Raw genomic sequence first — 20583 nt, forward strand, 5'->3', positions numbered from 1 at the left:
AGATGGATAAAATGGTTTCCATTAATGAGATCAGAAAGCGTCCTTATTGATAAACTAAAGATGGTAGATCTCTGTAAACAATTCCAGCTTTGTTGCAATTAAAAATACACGCTTTCTTAACATCTCCTTCTCTACTTCGACAAGGAAACTATATATTATGCAAAGTATGAAGGAGATTCCAAGTAATAGGGAGATTTCACAATCCCAGAAAATAGCTGTTTCTTCTCCTCCTCAGCATCTTTTCAGATGGTTCTTTGATGAGCCAAACTAGTATCTGCAACTTTCTCTCATTTTCTATTTTGTGATTAAATGCAGATTCTCAACCACCTCTTCATTTTGCCTGATGAAGAATTCTAGATTACTGAAGTTGCCCTAATAATTTTGAGATTTTTCACATTGCCAAACTGTTTACCCTTCTTTTTTGTGTTAAATGTTTAAGGTTAATAATATTTCATCTATTATTTTTATTTAATAGTCAATTACTTCGATAAAGATATTAATGCATTTCAGAATATATAATCTGAAGTTTACAGAATATATTAAGAAGAAGCATCAAGGTAGCTTACATTTTATCCATCATAATGCAAGATAAGAAATAAACAATAAAGCTAAAAGTTGATGTTAAACAGTAATTGATATGAAAACAATAGGACAAAACTGACAGTGAGGAAAAAAACAATGTTAATAGAATATCTGATGCAACAGGCCACTGAATAATGGAACAATTTTACCAATATCTATTGCATTTATTAATTCAAGAACAATTGGGTCAAATCTGTACAGTTAAGGTTTTTAGAGCAACACTCTGGGATTCCCATGATTGCCTATAAAAATATTTATTCTTATCATTGCAAATTATGCATTAACAATTCTTGGAAGAAATTTATCTAACTGATCTTTTTATAATTCTTAAGAGAAGACAGATTCAGTAACAGCAGTGATGGGAGATTGTAATTATTACAACAGTTGTTGGGAAACAAACTCTGCTATGCATGGTCCTTCCAAGAGATTTCTGATATTTTACTGATAACTCCTTTAGAGGATGAGAATGGCACAGGATAGACTGGAGAAAGTAACACAAAATGCTGGAGTTCTTGATTTTAGAAACTAAAGCTAAGTGCAATCAAACACATATTTTGAATTTCAGAATAGCAGATTTTAATAAACTCAAAGCATTGATAAATCCACTTCCATGTCAGAAAAAAGCTAATGGGGAAAGGACCTCAAGATGAGTAGAAGTTTCTTTAAAAAGAGATATTAACAGCTCAATTGCAAACAATTCCAATGAGGAAAAAATGAAGGAGGCAGAAGAAGCCAGAATAGCTCCATAAAAGGTTTACTGAAAATTTAAAAACAAACAAAAAAGAGCATTTACAAAAGACAAAGAGAGGAAAAATCACCAAAGAAGAGTATATCGTATATATGTATACTATAGAGTATATGTGTTAACAACCATTAACAGTGACATCTTCCTTGGCTGCTGTGTATTTTAATTTTTGTATTTATGATGAGAATTTGCTTTTCATTTATTTTAATATTGTTCACCACCCAGAGTCACTTGCTGAGATGAGCAACCACACAGATTGAATAAATAAATAATAAATAAATAAATATAACTTGTGCAGCTGGTATAGGAAACAACAACTCAAAATGAGCTAAGATTGATGAAGGATGCAGAGTGTAACAAAAATAGTCAAAATAAATAAAAAAATAATAGCAAGAAGAAGAAACTCAGTATTAGCTGTTCGGTGGATACAGCAAAATGGTAACAGATAATAATTCCTATTTTGGTTTAGTCTTCTCCAACATAAAAGATGTATTCCACCAGAAAATTGTGTAAAGCAGGATTGAAACTTCAGAATTATTAGAAACATGATCATAAAATTCTTAATTATTTTGAGTGAACTTAAATTTCCAGCTAACTGCTTCCTAGGTTACTGAAGAAACTAGCTGATGATTTGGCCAAACCTTGGTGATCTTTGAGAAATCCTAGAAAACTGGTGAAATATCAGGCGACTGAAGAAGAGTGGTCCTTCAAGTGATTAATAAAAATGTTGAGCAGCACAGGGCTCAGGACAGAGACCTGTGGTGATCCACTTCACACTACTCCCCAAGCTGATATAGAGCCATTTATGAGTAGCATCTAAGAGCATACAGAGTCAGTCAGAAGAAGTCATGGATTTCACATTTGCTGCCCTTGGAAGAATCCATTGCTAACAGGGTAGATGTCACTGTTACCGAAGTACCCATGTCTACTGAGATTCTGCTAAAACTGATGATGGTCCTGACCTTGGATATGACATTATTGCTCTGAAGTGTTTCTGAAGGAGACTTAAGGAACAAATGAAACATATAATTCAGGGCTCCAATAGATGACTCATGCTAACTTATATGTTGTACAGTGGTACCTCGGGTTACGAACGGCTCTGTTAACGAACTTTTCGGGTTACAACCAGCTCCGGCCGCAAAAATTTACCTTGGTTTGCAAACTCCACCTCAGGGTACGAACAGGATACACGGCCATTTTCCCTCCCGTGACACGGTCCACAGCCATTTTTCCGCCCCTGACACGTGGTCCACGGCCATTTTCCGCCCCTGACACGTGGTCCGCGGCCATTTTTCCGCCCGACACGTGGTCTGCGGCCATTTTCCACCCCTGACATGTGGTCGTAGGGAGGGGGACTCTCCCTCCAAGCAATAGCTGCCTCCCTGTCCTCCACGCCAGAACGGATTAACGGTAATTACATTGAACTTTATGGGGAAATTTCCTTCGGGTTGCGACCAATTCGGGGTGCGACCAGAGTCACCGGAACGAATTAAGTTCGTAAACCGAGGTACCACTGTAATTGGTTACATTTCTATTAAAGGGGAGCGGGTAAATATGAGAGATTTAAAGTGTTTAGAATGAGTGTAGCTACTAACCACTGCCTGGAACAGAGGTTCAAATACTACTTATGCCATAAAATTTACAAAGGAAATGTCATAGCATATTATAAAACATGAAATAACACAAATTCAAGTAAGAACTCTCAATCTTTCCTTATGGATCAACATACCTATAAATAAGTCAAACAATAAGCTTTATCCTTTCAAAACAGGTTATACTTGTAATTACAATTTTGACTCAAGGTTTGCACAACTAAGATATAATAAGATTACTTTTTGTTCTTTATAAAAATTAGCGATGGGTTCCAATCTGAATCCTAATTCCTTTTCTGTTAATATTCTAGATCACATTGCTCATCAATCCAAAAACTGGACAATAATGATGGAAATTATAGCTTACCAACAATTTGGTGGGAATACAGCCAGGGAAAAAATGACATATATAATTATATTTGATCATTACTCATTACTCATTAATTCAGCATCTGGACTTAACTTTCATAACTCAGCTGAACCTATTTTCTATTAACAGAAAATCCACCAGTATAAATATCATCTTACACATATGAAAAGTAACTGAATGAGCAACATGATCTGGATTTGTAATGCAAAACTAATTTAAACAGGTTTTTTTTAAATCAGATAGCCTGATTCTCTCACATAGTTTGGTCTGCACCTATCACTGTATTTACATAATTTATTAATTTCAAAACAAGAGCTAAGATTCAGAACTAAAAGGACAAAATAACTGAGGCAAGGACTTTAATGTATAACCCTGATATCTTGAAGCATTTGTCTTTGTCAAGCCTAAAAATGACTGGAAGATTCATAGGTCTGGGTTTAAAACAGCAGGAATATAACCATTCCCTTATGTTCAAGGATGATCTAAAAGTGTAGTGACCTTCCTGGCAACGCTTTTAAAAGTGAAATGTTTCAAAAATAGTTTGTAAAAAGTGGGTTTGGAGATCTGTTGTTAATTTCTAAATCCCGTAGTGTCACAATCAGGTCTTTGGATCATAGTTTTTTCCCCAATATGGCCTCCAATATCCGTATTAATAAAAAAATGTAACAGTAAGGGGGACTACTATGATGCAAAAGAAACCAACCTGTTCTATTTCTGGTCATCCTCCTTATGCCAATGAAGACCCTTTTAAGAAAAGCAAGCACTAAAAACGCTCCAGTGATTTACTTTCTGAAAACAGTAACTTATGGAACTTTCCAAACTGTTTAATTGTATTAATTTCAGCTCACAGCAGACAGTCACATTGCCTTCACTATTCAAACCCTCCAGTGATCTCACTAGAAAGATATCAAATTACCACACACATATTCTGTCAAACATTATTTACATCGTTTTTTAAAATATTCAGATCAAGCCAAAGGTGAATGTGTTCAATTTATTTCCAGCACATAATCCCCCCCACTTGAAACACGCAAAAAAAAAAAAAGTTTAATTAAATGAGAAAGAACACCTAAAGTGTTTAGAACAAGATACTGATAATTCATGGCTTGCATTTTGATTTCTTAAAAATTAAGACTATACAATAAATAGGTGCAATCTACTGAGGCTATCCCACGAGTCACAGAAAAAAGTGTGTTCCCTTAGGGCATTAGGTAGAGGGATCAACTTCTGCATGCTTTGCCTTACAGGTGTAGAATCACAGCAGATCTTGCCATTCTACTGTGTTCTCAATTCTGCTTCAAAGTGCTAGTTCTGAATGAGGTTGGTATGCATAGGCATATCAGATCCTGTGCCTGTCAAGGTCAGAAGCACAGAAGCCAAGGAATTCTCCTGCTGATAAACAAATGGCTCTCAACCCATTACAATGTAAGGGTGGGAGAAAGAGATATAGCATTTGAACATGAGGCCTACTATATATGATGCCTAGAGTTTACATTAGTTGGTTTTCTTTCCTATTAGGAACTTTTATAGTATCTGCAATTAAAGAAAATCTTATCAGAATATTGAATCTCTGGCTGAAAGTGTTCTAGTTGAAGGGTTACTCTGGGAGAAACCTCATAAATCCCATGGTAGGAGTCTTTAAATAAAGCTGGCAAGTATCTATCTGTGTTTGCTGATAGCCCATCCCATCTTCTGTGCACTCTGCTTCTTCACAGCTATGCTCCAAACATTTCCAGCCCACTCTCCTTATCTACTCAACTTTCAATTTTTATTTCTGCAGTTCCACTGCCAATGTGGGGGCCAGCAGAAGAGATTACACAGTCCTGAGAAAAGAGGGAAGCATGACAAAGAAACTCAAAATAAGCCCACCTTTATTTTGTTTAGCATAAGAGGGGACAGAGAGAAACGTGGACAGGCTTTCAATATTCTTATTATTTTATCTTACTATAATAAAGAGTATTTGTGGAATCCCTGCTGGGTCTGTTTCTCAACCTGGCCTACCCCAAAGGACTGACACCTGCCTAAAGGCTCAGATTGTAGAACGGAATCTGAAAAGGATTTAAGCCCTTCCATGCATATAGGTTTAGTTCAACAGCCAACAGCTCAGAGAGGAGTCCTCTCTTCCACAGCCAGAATCATACAAAAATGGTAAGGGTTACTTACTAAGCCATCTGAAGTTAGTTAATTTTGGTCAATGACCAGATAAGATCTGAAGTTTAACAGGGCCACCTCAGAGGCAGAAAATGTTGTTGGAGTTAGCGCTTCAGCCTCTCTGGTTTTGTGCTCATCTATCCAGAAATCTGCCTCATCTCTCTATACATGGAGATTAAATCAGGAAGCAAAACAGCATCTATGAAGAGGGAAGGACAAAAAGCCCTGTGGACTTTGTATTACCCAACCTTGTATTACCCAACCCACCTAAAATGAGTAGATGTGGCTAGAACTGGGAATATCCCTCTTCCTGTGGCTGACTGAATTTCTCTCTCCTTTCCATTTAGTGTAATCACAAGGAATGTTTTGTGTATGCCTGCCTCATACCTAACCTTGAGACCAACTCATACAACATTTATCCAAATTTTCAATGTATTATTGTGGTAGAAACAATTTTTCTACCTTCCACTCCACATTCTCCATCACTAAATTTGACTTAATCAGGACTGGAGATTGGATTTCTACATACTGTCACGAATAAACACATACATACACTCAGCCTTCTTTCAGGTTTGTAACATTAGTCTCAATAAAACTAGCAAGGACAGTAGATGAACTAGCAGGTGTGTAGGCAGGCTAGCCTAATACTGAAATCAAAATTAGGAATAAGGTACCCAAGTAGCTTACAGGTATGGGATAACAGACTTATTGCTATGAAAACAGCTAGGCCTTCCATTGTACTTTCCTTGTTTCACACTTCAAAAAGCTGTCATTTCCTTATTTTGAATAAACTCAGATAACAGTTTACATTTCACCCAGAAACACACTGGCACAATTGTACAAGTGCAACATTCAACATTCAAATGCAGGCAGCAAACAGATAAGTGTAAAAAACTTCTGAAAGGATAGCACAGTTCTCCAGGTCTAGTATTTGGCACTGAAAAGTCTCCTAAAAAAAAAAAAATAGAGCCGTTTAAGAGAATATAGTCTTGAAAGCAAAGAAAGGCTTTTACTCCTCTGTTTGTTTTGTTTTGATTTCATGAGAGCTACCTGAAAACTAACAGAGGCATTTGAGATAGAAGGAATAGGTGGTTAAATACCAAGCAGTGTGGGAGAGAATGCCAAGAGCAATTTGCATTTCAATAGTTTCTTTTGTGTGACCACCATTCCTAAAGCATTTTGCAAAGTGATAAATGTCATAACCACATAAGAGACATTAGAATACACCAAGTCAGCAGCCCTTCTTCCTGCATCTGGACACGGCACCCACACCCACTCCACTTGACACACAGCAAAACCTGTGAACATGAGGGTCAATTAATCTCTGCTGGCTAGAAAACCCAAAAGGGTAGAATGGGGCCATTCCATTCTCCCCCCCCCCCCCAAAAAGCAGCTAACTGGGACCCTGCAAAAAGCACCTTTTCAAGTTGCAACTAAACAGTAGTACATTCTCCCTCTGTAGTCTTGGGTCTCTGTTCTACAAATTCCTCATCTTCTCATGAAGACTTTGCCTTAACCCCTCCATCCCCTTGTTAAATCACAATGAAGCCCAAATCTTGAAATTCACGTATAACTCTCATGCTTCCTTTTCCGTCACTCTACCTCTTCCTTTCTTTAGCTAAATTTCCCCCCTTCCTCTCCTATTCCATTTAGGCAGTGTGTTTTTTTGTGGGGAGCTCAGATACGTGCCTCTACGTTTCCTTATAAAACCCTTTAAAACCCAGTGTACACTTGGTGGAGCACTAAGAACAAAGCAGGTGCACCAATGCCATCTCCAGCTCACGAAGGGCCTTCCCTTCCCATGAATGCTGGCTAATCAGCAAGCCTCCTTCTTTAAGAAAACCTTCTGCGTTCAGGCCTCCACATGCTCTGTTTCACCAACACATGCACTCTCTCCAAGCTCTCACACACATAGCAAGAGCAGCTTCACAACTATCCTCCAGGGGTCACACTTGGGTTACATATTCTAGACCACCCGACGACTGAACAGCCTGATTCAGAACCATTTATTCACTTCCTTCTTCATTAAGATTCAAATGGAATAAGCAGTGTAGAAATTGAACAGATACAGAAAATGTGCTCCTGTAGTCAGTAAACATTTATTCACTGAGCAGAGATCTCTTCTGCTCTATCCCCTCTCAGATTCTCTCCGTTTTCTCTATCCTTACTGCTTGCTGTTTTAATGCATAATTAAGAAGGTCAGAATTAATGAAGCAGTGTGGAGTAAAGTTCAAGGAATCCCCAGGCGCTATTTATTCTATTAGATCTCAGGCGTGAATGTCAGATTGGCAGTGTTAAAGGCAGAGGCAGTGAAGCTGGCAGCATCCCAGAAGCAGAACTACCAAGGGAGACTTACCTTTAGTGTCAAGTCATTGCTGAGCTCCTTCCCTGCAAAAATCACACGTAACTGGTCAGCTGGAACTCCCTGTCGCTTAGCAACCGCCTCCTTGAGCTGGAAGATGCTGGTGTCTGAATCAACCTCCATTGGGAAACCATGGCTGGAGTTGAACCTGACAAACACTGACCAAGAACAAGACATTAAAAAAAAAAAAATCCTGAGTGTTTTGAAGTCTGATACATCTGGGAATGACAAAAAGAGACAGCAATTTCTGAAACATGGACCACAGCACAATGGTACTGTAAAACTTTAGTTTGTTTTATCATTTTAGAAGGAAGCATATTATGGTTTTATGATTTGGAAAGGCGATTCCAAGTAAGAATCCCTATCATGTTATTGTCTTAACTAAATTAAACATGCTTTATGGTCCAAAAAGGACCTAAAATTACATTTCCATGAGGAATGAACAGACAGTTTTCATCTGCAATCTGAAGACTAACAGCAGCTAATTTCCTCTTATTCTAAATCCTTTCAGGAGACCAGAATGTATATAATGGAAATGATGTATACATCTCTCCCTTCACACACATTCATACATGTATTAGCCTTATTCAAGAATAAGAAAGCTTTAAAAAATTGAAAGAAAATTGAAAGAAAGCTTTAAAAAATACAGAAATGTCAGTTCATACACACCGGCCTCCCAGAGATTCAATTGTCTAAAAAATAATGATGGAGAGGAAATTATATGCTGCCTGCAGCACGTCTTTTCTGGTCTTTCTTAGAATTCTTAAAATAACTACAGCAAGTAACTCCTGTTAATATAGTTGTGTGTTGCCAAAAATGATTGCCAAACACATTGGAATAGCACTTGGTCAAGACATACGTTAATGCCTGGCAAATAAAACTATTTCACATATGTACAAGGGAAGATCAGATAGGTTTTTCATGATTAAGCAATAGTATAACTTACATAAAGCTGTATTATATTCTTTATATTTAGATGTCATTGCTAGGAGTTTTGGCAGCACATGCAGTTCTACCTTATTTGTGTGTGTGTGTGTGTGTGTGTGCGCGTGCCTTCGAGTCAGTGTTGACTCCTGGTGACTGCCTGGACTAGTCCCTGCAGTTTTCTTGGCAAGATTTCAGAAGTGGCTTCCCACTGCCTGCTTCTTAGGGCTTAAAGATAGTGACTGGCCCGAGGTCACCCAGCTGGCTTTGCGCTTAATGCAGGACTAGAACTCTCGGTCTCCCGGTTTCTAGCCTGATGCCTTAACCAATACACCAAACTGGCTCTCTTCTACATTATTTAGCTCTACTTTAAGGACTGGCAGATGATATATGTTGAAAATGTTTCTAAAAATCCCAATCAATATACTATGGTATCTGCAAGGGTGGGGGGTTGTGGAGGGTATAGGGAACGGCGTTGAAGGACAGGAAAAAGAGCCACTACTAAGGCAATGATCAGGGGAAGTGAGGCTTGAGCCCAGACCAAGATAATAACTTGTGGAAACGCCTCAGACAAGCCCCTCCCTAGTTCAAACTAAGATATAGGGAGGGAGCGGGAAGCACATTCAGAGTCTATTATTATAAATGTTCCAATAAAAGTACTGGTAGTCCTCTTTTAGTGAGGACTAGGACAGTGACCATTCACTGTTATGATGGTGATGAAAAAGGAACTTTGTGACCAGTTCTCAAAATTTCTATCCCTGTAAATTACCATATAACCCCATGGCAGACAAATGGGGGAATATGCCATAGGTGCTCTCAGGGAAAAAGACTGCAGTGGTAGGGCTTCTCTTTTCACAAAACGACTGCCATGGTGACTATGGGCAGTAGTAGTAAAATACTGTTTAATCTGGTGAGGTTGCTTTCTGCTGCCCTTTCCGCCTTCCATACATTCTTTACCACCCCAACTTATTTTCAGACTAGGCACCAGAGTCCCATAGACATATTTTTAAGAATGTCTATGGGATCTATGGGCATTCTTGGAAATAAAGGGGATAGCAGAATTTCCTACTTTGCTTTGCAGCATGCCCACTTCCTTTTTATAAAGAAGGAAGGAAGGAAGGAAGGAAGGAAGGAAGGAAGGAAGGAAGGAAGGAAGGAAGGAAGGAAGGAAGGAAGGAAGGAAGGAAGGAAGGAAGGAAGGAAGGAAGGAAGGAACCGGATGAGGCCAAAGGACGGGTTTGTGGATTCCTGCTTGTCTAGCCCTGATATAAACAACTTAATACAGTCATTTCTTATAGGTCAGCTGCAACTGACATTGTTGTTAAAGGTAGTAAGAGATATTTTCTCCTTGACTTCAGTTCAAAGACAGTTCCTAGAGCACAGCTGAAGATTTTCCACATTTCAAAGAAAGCTGTCCCTTGTGAATTTTCATAGTTCGACCTGCCACAGTCTTCCCTGTGGCAGTAATTAAAAAAAAAAAAGTACCACATCTTTATCTGTTATAAGCCTCATACCCAAATAACAGGAATTCCTTAAGGAACAAATTCTTCAGAAGTGATTTAGATGCTAAGTCCACCGCTCCACAAAACAGCCTGAAGCCCTTTTTGCCATGTTACATTATATGACATGACCTGTTTATTGAAAGCAGTATACAAATACTGCTGCACAATATGCTACACAGAAAGCCACAAATTCAAGGGAAAAAAACCCACACATTTAAAATCATCACATACAGGTAGTCCTTGCTTAACAGTAATTCATTTAGTGATGGTTCGAAGTTACAGCAGTGCTGAAAAAATGGACTTATGACCAGTCTTTGAAGTTGCTGCCATTGCAGTGTCCCCACAGTCATGTGATTGCCCTTTGGGTGCTTGGCAACCATCACACATTTATGACAGTTGCAGCATCCTGAAGTCACATAATTGCCATTTGCAACCTTCCCAGCTGGCTTTCGGCAAGCAAAGTCAATGGGGAAGCCAGTGGGAGGACGCAAGTCATGGTCACGTGATGTCTCACTTAATGATCATGCATAATTTGCTTAATGACCAGAACCGGAAGTGACAGAACTGCTGTCATAAGTTGGTGCGGTCACGTGATATTCCACTTTAAGATTGTATTGCTCAGCCACGGAGTTGCCAGTCCGAGTTAGGGTTGTTAAGCGAGGACTATCTGTAGTTGAAATATTGCCCTTATACACCCTAATGATTGTCTGGGTTACTTTAAAAGCACCACATTATACTTCTGTAAAGCTATTACCTGGTTTAAAAAAAAAACTCCACTGATACGGAAATTAAAAATCCTCAAAGTGTTAGTTGGCCTCATTCAATAACTTCCAAAGCTCTCATTCTGAAAAGAAAGAATTGCTACTCTAGGATTTTATTATAATTGATGTCAGAGGTCCATATTTATTAACATCCATTAAAACAGAAAATAAATTCTAATAATGCATTCTGAAATGCCTATTGAAAATTTCAACTGTATCATATAAACATGACATGCCTTATACTATATGATCAACAATAGGAATGATCAATATCACAATAGCAGCTGCAGTACACAAAAAGACATTTCAGTGGCATGAGGATTTTTCATCTAAGTCATTATCCAATAGGTTTAATAGGAGTGAGCTGGAAAAGACTATAGAAAGACCTTGATGTCTCAAGAAAAACTGCATTCTGCCTGCAATTAATTTCTACAGCCCTGTTAGGGTATCTGATCTCCCCATACTCTTTTGAGGAGAGGTGAAAAACATGTCCTATAAGTTTTAATAAAATGTGAGAATGGAGATTGTTGTGCATACAGTAAGGATGTTGGGTATAAAGGTTGGTGCCTGGTTTCACCAAGACTTATACTATAACTAGAAGACATGCAGGCAGAGATTCAAGGACACAGTTCTTGATATGACAAAAGCTGTTAGCATGAAGAGAACCAGCAACTGCAAACTGAAAGATTCAAGATATGTATATAGCAGATCCAAGGTTCAAATCTTATCTCTTTCTCCCATTAATGGATTAAGAGTCATTCATTTGGGGGCAGGACAAGCAGTTGACACCTATGCCTTTTTATTGTAATGGACTGGTCTTGTCTCAAGCCCTTTGCTTCTGACCTTGCCCAATTTAGCTAATGTGGGAACCACCAATTCTCAGGATGGAGATGGCAATTATATAAGCATATCACAACCTCCCAACTTCAAGGTTACTAGGCACTGTACCAGATTTGGAAGGGAGGTAGGAAAAATACTTGAATATAAACTCTTGAGAATATATAAAACTCCCTGACACCTGTGCACTGCAGCAGGCAATCAAGTGTTTGGCTACATTTTCGTCCATGTTAAAAGTTCCAATCCAGAAAATCCATGCCTATCAAGTCAAGCCAAGAAGTTGAGCTAAGGGTGAACTGTTGGGCGAGTGATGATTTACCTCTGAGGGCTCCTGTGAAACATGACACCGAGGACTTTCCCTTTCAAGCTGGATGTACAAGGGAGCTGGAACTGGTTTCTAAAATTTATTTTGCCTAACTTCTGGCTTTTGATGGTCTCTGAAATGTACTTATTAACAGGCTTAGATATGGACCATCTTGGATTTTCTTGAGGAAAAAAAATGAAAACCATAAACAAATTATGCAGAATATATAATCAATCTGTAGGGTAGATGAATGGCTATAGCAACAACAATCAGCATTTCCAGAAGTGGCAAAGTGATGCTTCAAAAATACTTCAAAAGTTATATAAATTAGTAGGAAAGAGTGACATTATGACTGTCATTCTTGCAAATAACACTCAGCTTAGTAATAAACATTTTAAGTATATATAATGACTTATCAGCTGAAAATAATCAAAAAGTCATAAAGTGTGAGGAAGAATGTTTCACACTTTACATACAAATCAATGCACAAAATCCAAACGAGACTGAATTGCAGTCAGACAGCAGAACAATGTATCACATGGAGATGGCTTGCTATTACTCAAGAAAATGAACCATACCACTAAATACAGAATAATGCAAACCAATATCCCTGAAATTCAGCAGCCAATCTGATATATGGAGGAATATGTTGTGTTATCTCAATTCCCCAAGAGCAATGACATTCTGCACAGAATAACTACCAAAAATAAGCCAAGCAGAGAAGTCACATTCATTTTTTTCCTGCAAATTACATAAATATGTTGAAATATACAGTTTGTTCAGAAAGAAGAACAACAAAAAGGGAGGGAGGGAGGGAGGGAGGATAAGTTGCACTTTATGTTAAAAGTATCTTCTCCTGTTTAGAAATCCAAGCAAACGAACTTGGCAAATCTATTAGCAGTGGTTCTTAAATTGTTTGATGCAATTACCCCCTTTTCTGGCCTCAAATAATGTTATAACTCTCACCAGAAACAACAAGAACAACAATGAGAACAACAACAACCCCACCAGACCCTGTTGTTTTGCACAAGTGTCTCAGGACTGGCAGTCCCAAACTGGATCCTCAACTCACGAACAAGCAATTATGACTTGATCCATTACCCCCAGGATAGGCCCAAATTACCCCCTTGGTATTATCTCCAGTTTAAGAACCATTGGTCTAAGAAAGCATCTGGGCTAAAATAAATGGAAGAAAAAATAAAAGCAATATTATTGTTTGCATCTCCTATTGCTCATTTAGCTAAGGAGAAGAGACCAGCAATGGTTCCCCAAAGCTAACTTTAAATTTTTCACAGAGGCATGAAGTAGTAGCAACAGAAAGTTACATATACAGTAAGCGGTAAAAGAGCACAATATCAGCAGGGAAGGCTTCATACAGGTAGCTTAGAACTGCACAGAAAAGCTAAAGCTTAAAATGAGTTGTGATTAGCAAAAGAAGCTTAGAACAAGAAAAGGCACTTCTTTAGATATCTTCAAAATAAAAGAGAGCAAAAAATAATCCATGTACCAGCTATCAATGAAGATGACGAAATATTAACAGGTAAATGATAAAAGGCAAAGCTATGGAACTCTTGTTTTGTCTCAAGCTTCTCCAACAAGAAGGTATGTGTTCCACAAGAAAATTGTGAAGAGCAGCACGAACAGTCAGAGCTGAAGCCTGAGACTGATAGAAGCATGGTCAGGCAATACCCATTTACTCTGAATGAATTTAAATATTCTGAACATGATGAATTGCATCTTAGGATACTGAAGGAACTTGCTGATAACTGAATCCTTAAGTATCATTTTTCAGAAATTCTTGAGACCTGATGATTGGAGAATAAATGTTATTGTCCTTATCTTTAAATGTACTTTAGATAGTATCAGTAAAAGCAGAGTTTTCAAATTGCAGGTTGCAATCATTTCATTTTATTCTGCCTTGGTCAAATCCCACCATGTGTGCAGATCTGGGCAACATGCTTTAACAAGGATAAGGTGGAATAGGTGGAAGGGCAGTGTGGATGATCATGAGACTAGAAACGAAATCCTATGAAGATGAATGTTTAATCTTTAGAAAAGAGACTAAGGGTAATGGTGATGGTAGATAGGACTGATTGACTGATCATGTACTGTCAAGTTGGCGTTGACGATACATAATCTTAGCAACTACATTTTTTCATGAAGATCTGTCCCCAACTCCTTCATGTCTTCCAACAATGCACCCATCACCACTGTAACTGAGTCCATCCACCTTGCTGCTGATTAACCTCTTCTCCTCTTTTCTTCCACTTTCCTAGCATTACAGTCTTCTCCAGAGAGCTAGGTCTTCACATAATGTGTCCAAAGTAGGATAATTTGAGCCTGGTCATTTGTGCCTTAAATGAAAACTCTGGGTTGATTTGTCAATGATCAATTTGTTTCTTCTCTTAGTTGTCTATCATGTTCTCAGGAGTCTTCTCGAACACCAATGTTCATAAGCATCAATACTCTTTCTATTCTGCTTCATCAAAGTTCAACTTTCACTTCTATAGAGTGTCACAGGGAATATCATTGCCTGCACTATTCTGATCTTTGTAAGTAATAGAGACATTATGACATCTGAATATCTTTTCCAAGGTTTTCACATATTTCTTGACTGTTTATTCCTTTACTGTTGATGGTTGATCCTAAAAAGCAGAAGCTATCCACTACTTCAATATCTTCACTGTCAATTCTAAGGTGGTTTGTTGTAGCTGTTATCATTAGTTTGATCTTCTTTACATTTAATTTTAGTCGCATTTTTTCACTGTGTTCCTTGACTTGACTTCACTACAGCTTGCAGATCTGGCTATCAGAGTAAGTAGATAGGATAGCATCTTCAAATAGCTAGAAAGATGTTACATACAAGATCAAAATCTGTCCTCTGTTATTCAGGGATGCAGGACATGAAATAATGGATTTAAATTACAGGAAAGGATTAATGGATTTAAATTACAGGATTTAAATTACAGGATTTCTATTGAATGTTAGAAAAACACTTTTTATACTAAAAGTACTTCAACAATGGAACCAACTACCCACAGGAAGTGGGCTCTTCTTTACTGGATGGTGAATCATAGAATCCTAAAATTGTAGGGTTGAAAGGACCCTTGGGGTCTTCTAGTCCAACCCCCTGCCCTGGCAACTGGTTGTTCAACCTTTGCTTGGAAACCTCCAGTGATGCATTTAAGCAGAGGCTACACAATAATTTGTAGGGGGTATTTTAATTTGGATTCCTGCACTGAAGAGTGGGTTGGACTTGATAGCCTAAATAGTCTCTTCTAGCTCCAGTAGTCTAAAGGCCTTTCCCCACTTGTACCTAACAGCACGAACATACCCAAGCAATCCCTTTTTTCTGCTGTGTCCTCATGAGGCAGATTAAAGTTGTCCTTAGCCTTACTGGAGCTAAGCAGGGAACAAATGTGACATTTTGTGTTGTATGCAATCTGACACGTTTCACTGATCAATCAGTCCATGTCACAGTCAGATGATCCCTAGGAGGTAGGAACCATCCTGTTGCAGAAGGTCAGGGGCTACATTTGTGGCTAAATGTGCAATATTATCTGGAATTTGTTTGAGGGTTGATTTCTTTGTTTTTTGTTTGTTTTTAATGGTTTAGCATATTGTGCAAATCCAGGCCATGGACAATACTATGTAAAGCCAGAAAATAGGTTCATTATGTGCATTATGCAAACAAAACCAATAAGGGACAAATCAACAGCACTGTGAAAGCCAAACTATGTGTAACAATGGTCAAACAATGTCCTGAAGAATGTCTACTACTAATCACATCCAAAGTGAGGAGTGTGGGAGAATTTGGAGGTATCAAAGTGATACAAGTACACAGGGTACAGCATCATTTCAGTCCCAACACTTTCCTTTGCACTTAGCCCCAAACTCCTTTTCCCACAACCAGGCTTGGATGAAAGCATTGAGTATAGCTGAAGAAAATAACTGGAGGAGTGCCTGTCGAAAAAGTAACAAGTTGTTGTGGAAGGCAAATTCAGATTTCAAGAAAGAGTAAAAACCCAGTAAGTAAAATGACTCCTTGTAACTTTTGATGAGTATGAGCATGAGGATTAGAAAGTCACAGAGCCCTGGGAAGCAATTGCTCACATGATGGAAAAGAGGACCATGAAACCTTCCCCTTCCACCAATTTCATATCATAATGTACAGCATAACTGTCACAGAGGATTATGCAATCATATAAAATGGGTTCCCAGTGGGATTCCTAAATTCTGTAATGTGCATGATAGGAGGGAAGAGGTCACAACTACTTTTTCATCATACAAGATTGTCTCCATCTTAGAAACTATCTGAATCAAGCAACTTAAGCAAGGAAAAGAGGGAAAGCATATACTAGTACAGGGTTCCTCAACTTCAGCAACTTTAAGATGGGTGGACTTCAACTCCCAGAATTCCCCAGCCAGCCATGCTGGCTGGGGAATTCTGGGAGTTGAAGTCCACCCATCTTAAAGTTGTTGAGGTTGAGGAACCCTGTACTAGTTTACCTCTAGCAGTCATGTTAAGCAGACTGCATGCACTGTTTTATCTAATTCAATCTGTTCACTTTTGGGAAACAACAAGTAGTCAAATTTCTGCTACCTAAGCACTCAGTCGCTCACTTCAATAAAATCTTTATTATAATCATTGGCCAATCCAGAATAAGAAGTTAACAAAGCAAACCAAATATCTGCACAAAAAATACTGACAAAAATCCAGAGAAAGCTCAAGGTCTGAATAGCTCATTGCTAATTTGATTCCTGAAGGGTCATTTAGCAGCCTCCACAAGCTGCAGCATTTGGCCATACGAACAGTAACAGCTGTATTTGTGTCTGCCAATAAAAAGGGAGCATATACAGTAATATATGAGATCTACCTGGTCCATCAGTCAAGAACCGATTGCACAAATATGATGGCACAAATACAGTGATAAATGAGTAACAAAACGTGAATCTCCCAGTCTCAACCTCCCCTAAGCCCCAAGGGCGGATCTGGTATCATGAAATTTACCCTCCAAGAATTCTAAAGGTTAAATATTAAGACCGACCAGTGCTGCCTCAAGGTGCTTAGCTGAGTTACTTTTGTGGTAGGTTGGGAAAAACTCAAACATTCCCCAGGGTAAATTATATCTGGTAGCTTAGCCAAATCCTGTCGATGCTCACAATCTAAAGTTCTTGGTCTAGTCTGTTTCACTTCTTCAAACCCCACAGGCAATTAAAAGAGAATCCAAGTAAAGCCAATTTGGACTCTACATTTCTATGTCAATTAGACTGAAAATTGTCAATCATAGTAAGTGGTGCTAAGCCCACTAGGAAGAAATTTAATTAAGCCAATAATTAATCAGTAAAAGACAGGGCTTGGCCTCAACCTTAATCAGGCCTGCTTCCAGTTGTAGTGCTGCACTAGGCACATGTGAGACTACAAAGAAGACAGCTGAGAAAAAAAAAAGATTGAATCCTTTCCAATTTGGGAAAACTGTGGTAAAAGCACACCTGAGAGCCATACAGTACTGCATTTGGGATACAGCTCCAGCCTCAAAGACTCTGTGATAAATATCTGCCTTATTATTAATACTACTACTACTACCACTACAAAGCACTTCTCTGGGCACTACTTAGTGGCAAGCTGTTGTGTACCCAGGCCCCAATTGTCCCAAAGACCATTCCCAGGTCATAACTTGGCTCATGGTCTACGGCATTGCTAGTGATTTGCCATTTATGTTTCAAAGATCTTTTAGCAGATACTAACATTTTGGTCTTGCTATAACTGATGGTTAGAAATCCCTGCCTAGAATAAGAAGCTAAAGCTCAGAATGCTATGATACTTTACGACAAAAGTATTACATCATCCGCAAGTAGGACAGTATTATGTTTAGGGGTTAATTTAAGAAGGTAAAAGACAAGATAGTCAAAACAATCTACTAAGGTGTTACTATAAAGATTAAATAGTGATGGAACAAAGATGCATCTCTGCTGGAACCCTCTTGTGGTTTAATTCACATCTGACAGATCCTGAGGCTTGCATTTAACCCTAAGGGAAATATTTTATAGCTGGAAATGAGCAAAGATAATTATGGGTCAGTAGAGGAACTCTGTCCCTGCAATGAAATCTCAGCATACAGGGACACCTTGGGAGGATCTGTATTTTCTTTTCCTACCTAAAAGCTTCATGGGTCCTCCTTCACCCATGAGTTTAAAACTAAATCATTCAATCAATATGCTACAGACTATTAATGAAACAGACAATGAAGCAAATTTACAATATGCATCATTTATCCATGGATCAGAAGATCAAACCACCACAACCTTTTATGCCTTGTAAATAAGAGACACTGACAAATGCATACCATTATAATTATTTTTAAAAACAAGTTAATCTTTCACACACTTCAAATTAGTACAACTAGAAATTAGTATTTCACATTATTTACCACTGAATAATTTCTCTCTTTAATTGTTTTCATACTTTATGGAGGAACTGTTGTTCAGTGATTTAATAGGTTTGCCATATGTATACAACACTGACACTACATAAACTCACTGTATTTATTAATAAATATATATAGTACTGGGCAAAAGTTTTAGGCAGGTGTGAAAAAATGCTGTAAAGTAAGAATGCTTTCAAAAATATATATTGCAATTGTTTATGTTTATCAATTTACAAATTGCAGAGTGAGCAAACAGAAGAGAAATCCAAATCAAATCAATATTTGCCTTCAAAACAGCATCAATTCTTCTAGGTATACTTCTAGGTACACTTGCACACAGTTTTTGAAGGAACTCGGCAGGTAGGTTGTTCCAAACATCTTGAACAACTAACCACAGATCTCCTGTGGATGTAGGCACACCTTGTACACTTGCACAAAGTCAGGGAACTTCTAGGATTAGAGTCAGGTGTATGATTAACCAATTATACCAAGCAGGTGCTAATGATCATCAATGTCATATGTAGGTTGAAACACAGTCATTAACTGAAACAGAAACAGCCATGTAGGAGGCTTAAAACTGGTTGAGGAACAGCCAAACTCTGCTACTAAGCTGAGGTTGTAGAAGACAGTTTCATGTCACAGGTCATACACCATGGCAAGATTGAGCATAGCAACAAGACACAAGGTAATTCTACTGCATCAGCAAGGTGTCTCCCAGGCAAAAATTTCAAAGCAGACTGGGGTTTCAAGATGTGCTGTTCAAGCTCTTTTGAAGAAGCACAAAGAAACGGGCAACGTTGAGGACTGTAGACGCAGTGGTTGGCCAAGGAAACTTAATGCAGCAGATGAAAGACACATCAAGCTTACCTCCTTCTGAGATTGGGAGATGTCCAGCAGTGCCATTAGCACAGAACTGGCAGAAACCAGTGGGACCCAGGTACACCCATCTGGTCTGGCCAGAAGTGGTCTTCATGGAAGAATTGCGGCCAAAAGCCATACCTCCAATGTGGAAACAAGGCTAAGTGACTCAACTATACACAAGAACATAGGAACTGGGTGCAAAAAAATGGCAGCAGGTGCTCTGGACTGATGAGTCAAAATGTGAACTATTTGGCTGTAACAGGAGTTGGTTCACCGAAGGGCTCGAGAGTGGTAGAAGAATTAGTGTCTGCAGGCAACAGTGAAGCATGGTGGAGGTTCCTGGCAAGTTTGGGGTTGCATTTCTGCAAATGGAGTTGGTCAGGATCAATGGTATCCTCAATGCTGAGAAATACAGGCAGATACTTATCCATCATGCCATACCATCAGGGAGGCGTGTGATTGGCCCCAAATTTATTCTGCAGCAGGACAACAACCCCAAACATACAGCCAATGTCATTAAGAACTATCTTCAGCGTAAAGAAGAAAAAGGAGTAAATGTGGCACACAAAACTGCCATTGTGTGTACTTCAACTCCCCCCACCTGCCTATCTCCCTCCATCACTACCCTTTTGGCTGCCTTGCATTCTGCCACCTACCCTTGGCATCCCCTGCCACCCCAGCTGACCTTCTCAGTCTTCTTCCTCCTGCTACTGATGAGGTGTACCCAACTGAGGCAGCTGCTGGTCCTTCATGATACCTCTGCGAGGCCTGGTCTTGTGAAAGGCCAGCAGCTGCCTTGGCCAGGCACACCTCGTCAGCAGTGGGAGGAAGAAGATAGTGAAGGTCAGCTGGGGCTGGCGATGGGTGCCAGGGATAGGTGGCAGAGTGCAAGGCAGCCAAAAGGGCAGATATGGGGTGGGAGATGGGCAGGTGGGGGAAGTTGAAGCAGAGATGAGCACCGCAGGGCAGGAGAATCATGAGGTCCTCACCTAACAACTGCGTCTGCCATAGATAACCGGTGCAGTCAGATGATGCTTCACCTAATGTCTGCTTTACTTAGTGATGGAAACTCCAGTCCCAGTTAGGGGTGTCAAGCAAGGACTACCTGTATTCTTCACTGGAAGCCTTCTGAAGGAGGTCAGACAGCTCACTATGGAGATGTTC

The 20583-nt window shown here is 39.0% G+C and overlaps 1 protein-coding gene across 2 annotated transcripts in view; it reads right to left on the minus strand.

The window, feature by feature from the left end:
* PRKN (parkin RBR E3 ubiquitin protein ligase) overlaps nucleotides 1-20583 on the minus strand; it is a 700377-nt gene that overhangs the window by 550992 nt on the left and 128802 nt on the right. For both annotated transcript variants that reach the window (XM_088142815.1, XM_088142813.1), the window contains exon 2: nucleotides 7797-7960. In XM_088142815.1, coding sequence (XP_087998941.1) covers nucleotides 7797-7960 — 164 coding nt within the window. The remainder of the gene's footprint in view (nucleotides 1-7796; nucleotides 7961-20583) is intronic.

This window comes from Python bivittatus, unplaced genomic scaffold (genome assembly GCF_059951505.1).
Source record: "Python bivittatus isolate LINGU-HERP-01145 unplaced genomic scaffold, Pbiv_v1 ctg000020_np1212, whole genome shotgun sequence".
NCBI classification, from domain to species: domain Eukaryota; kingdom Metazoa; phylum Chordata; class Lepidosauria; order Squamata; family Pythonidae; genus Python; species Python bivittatus.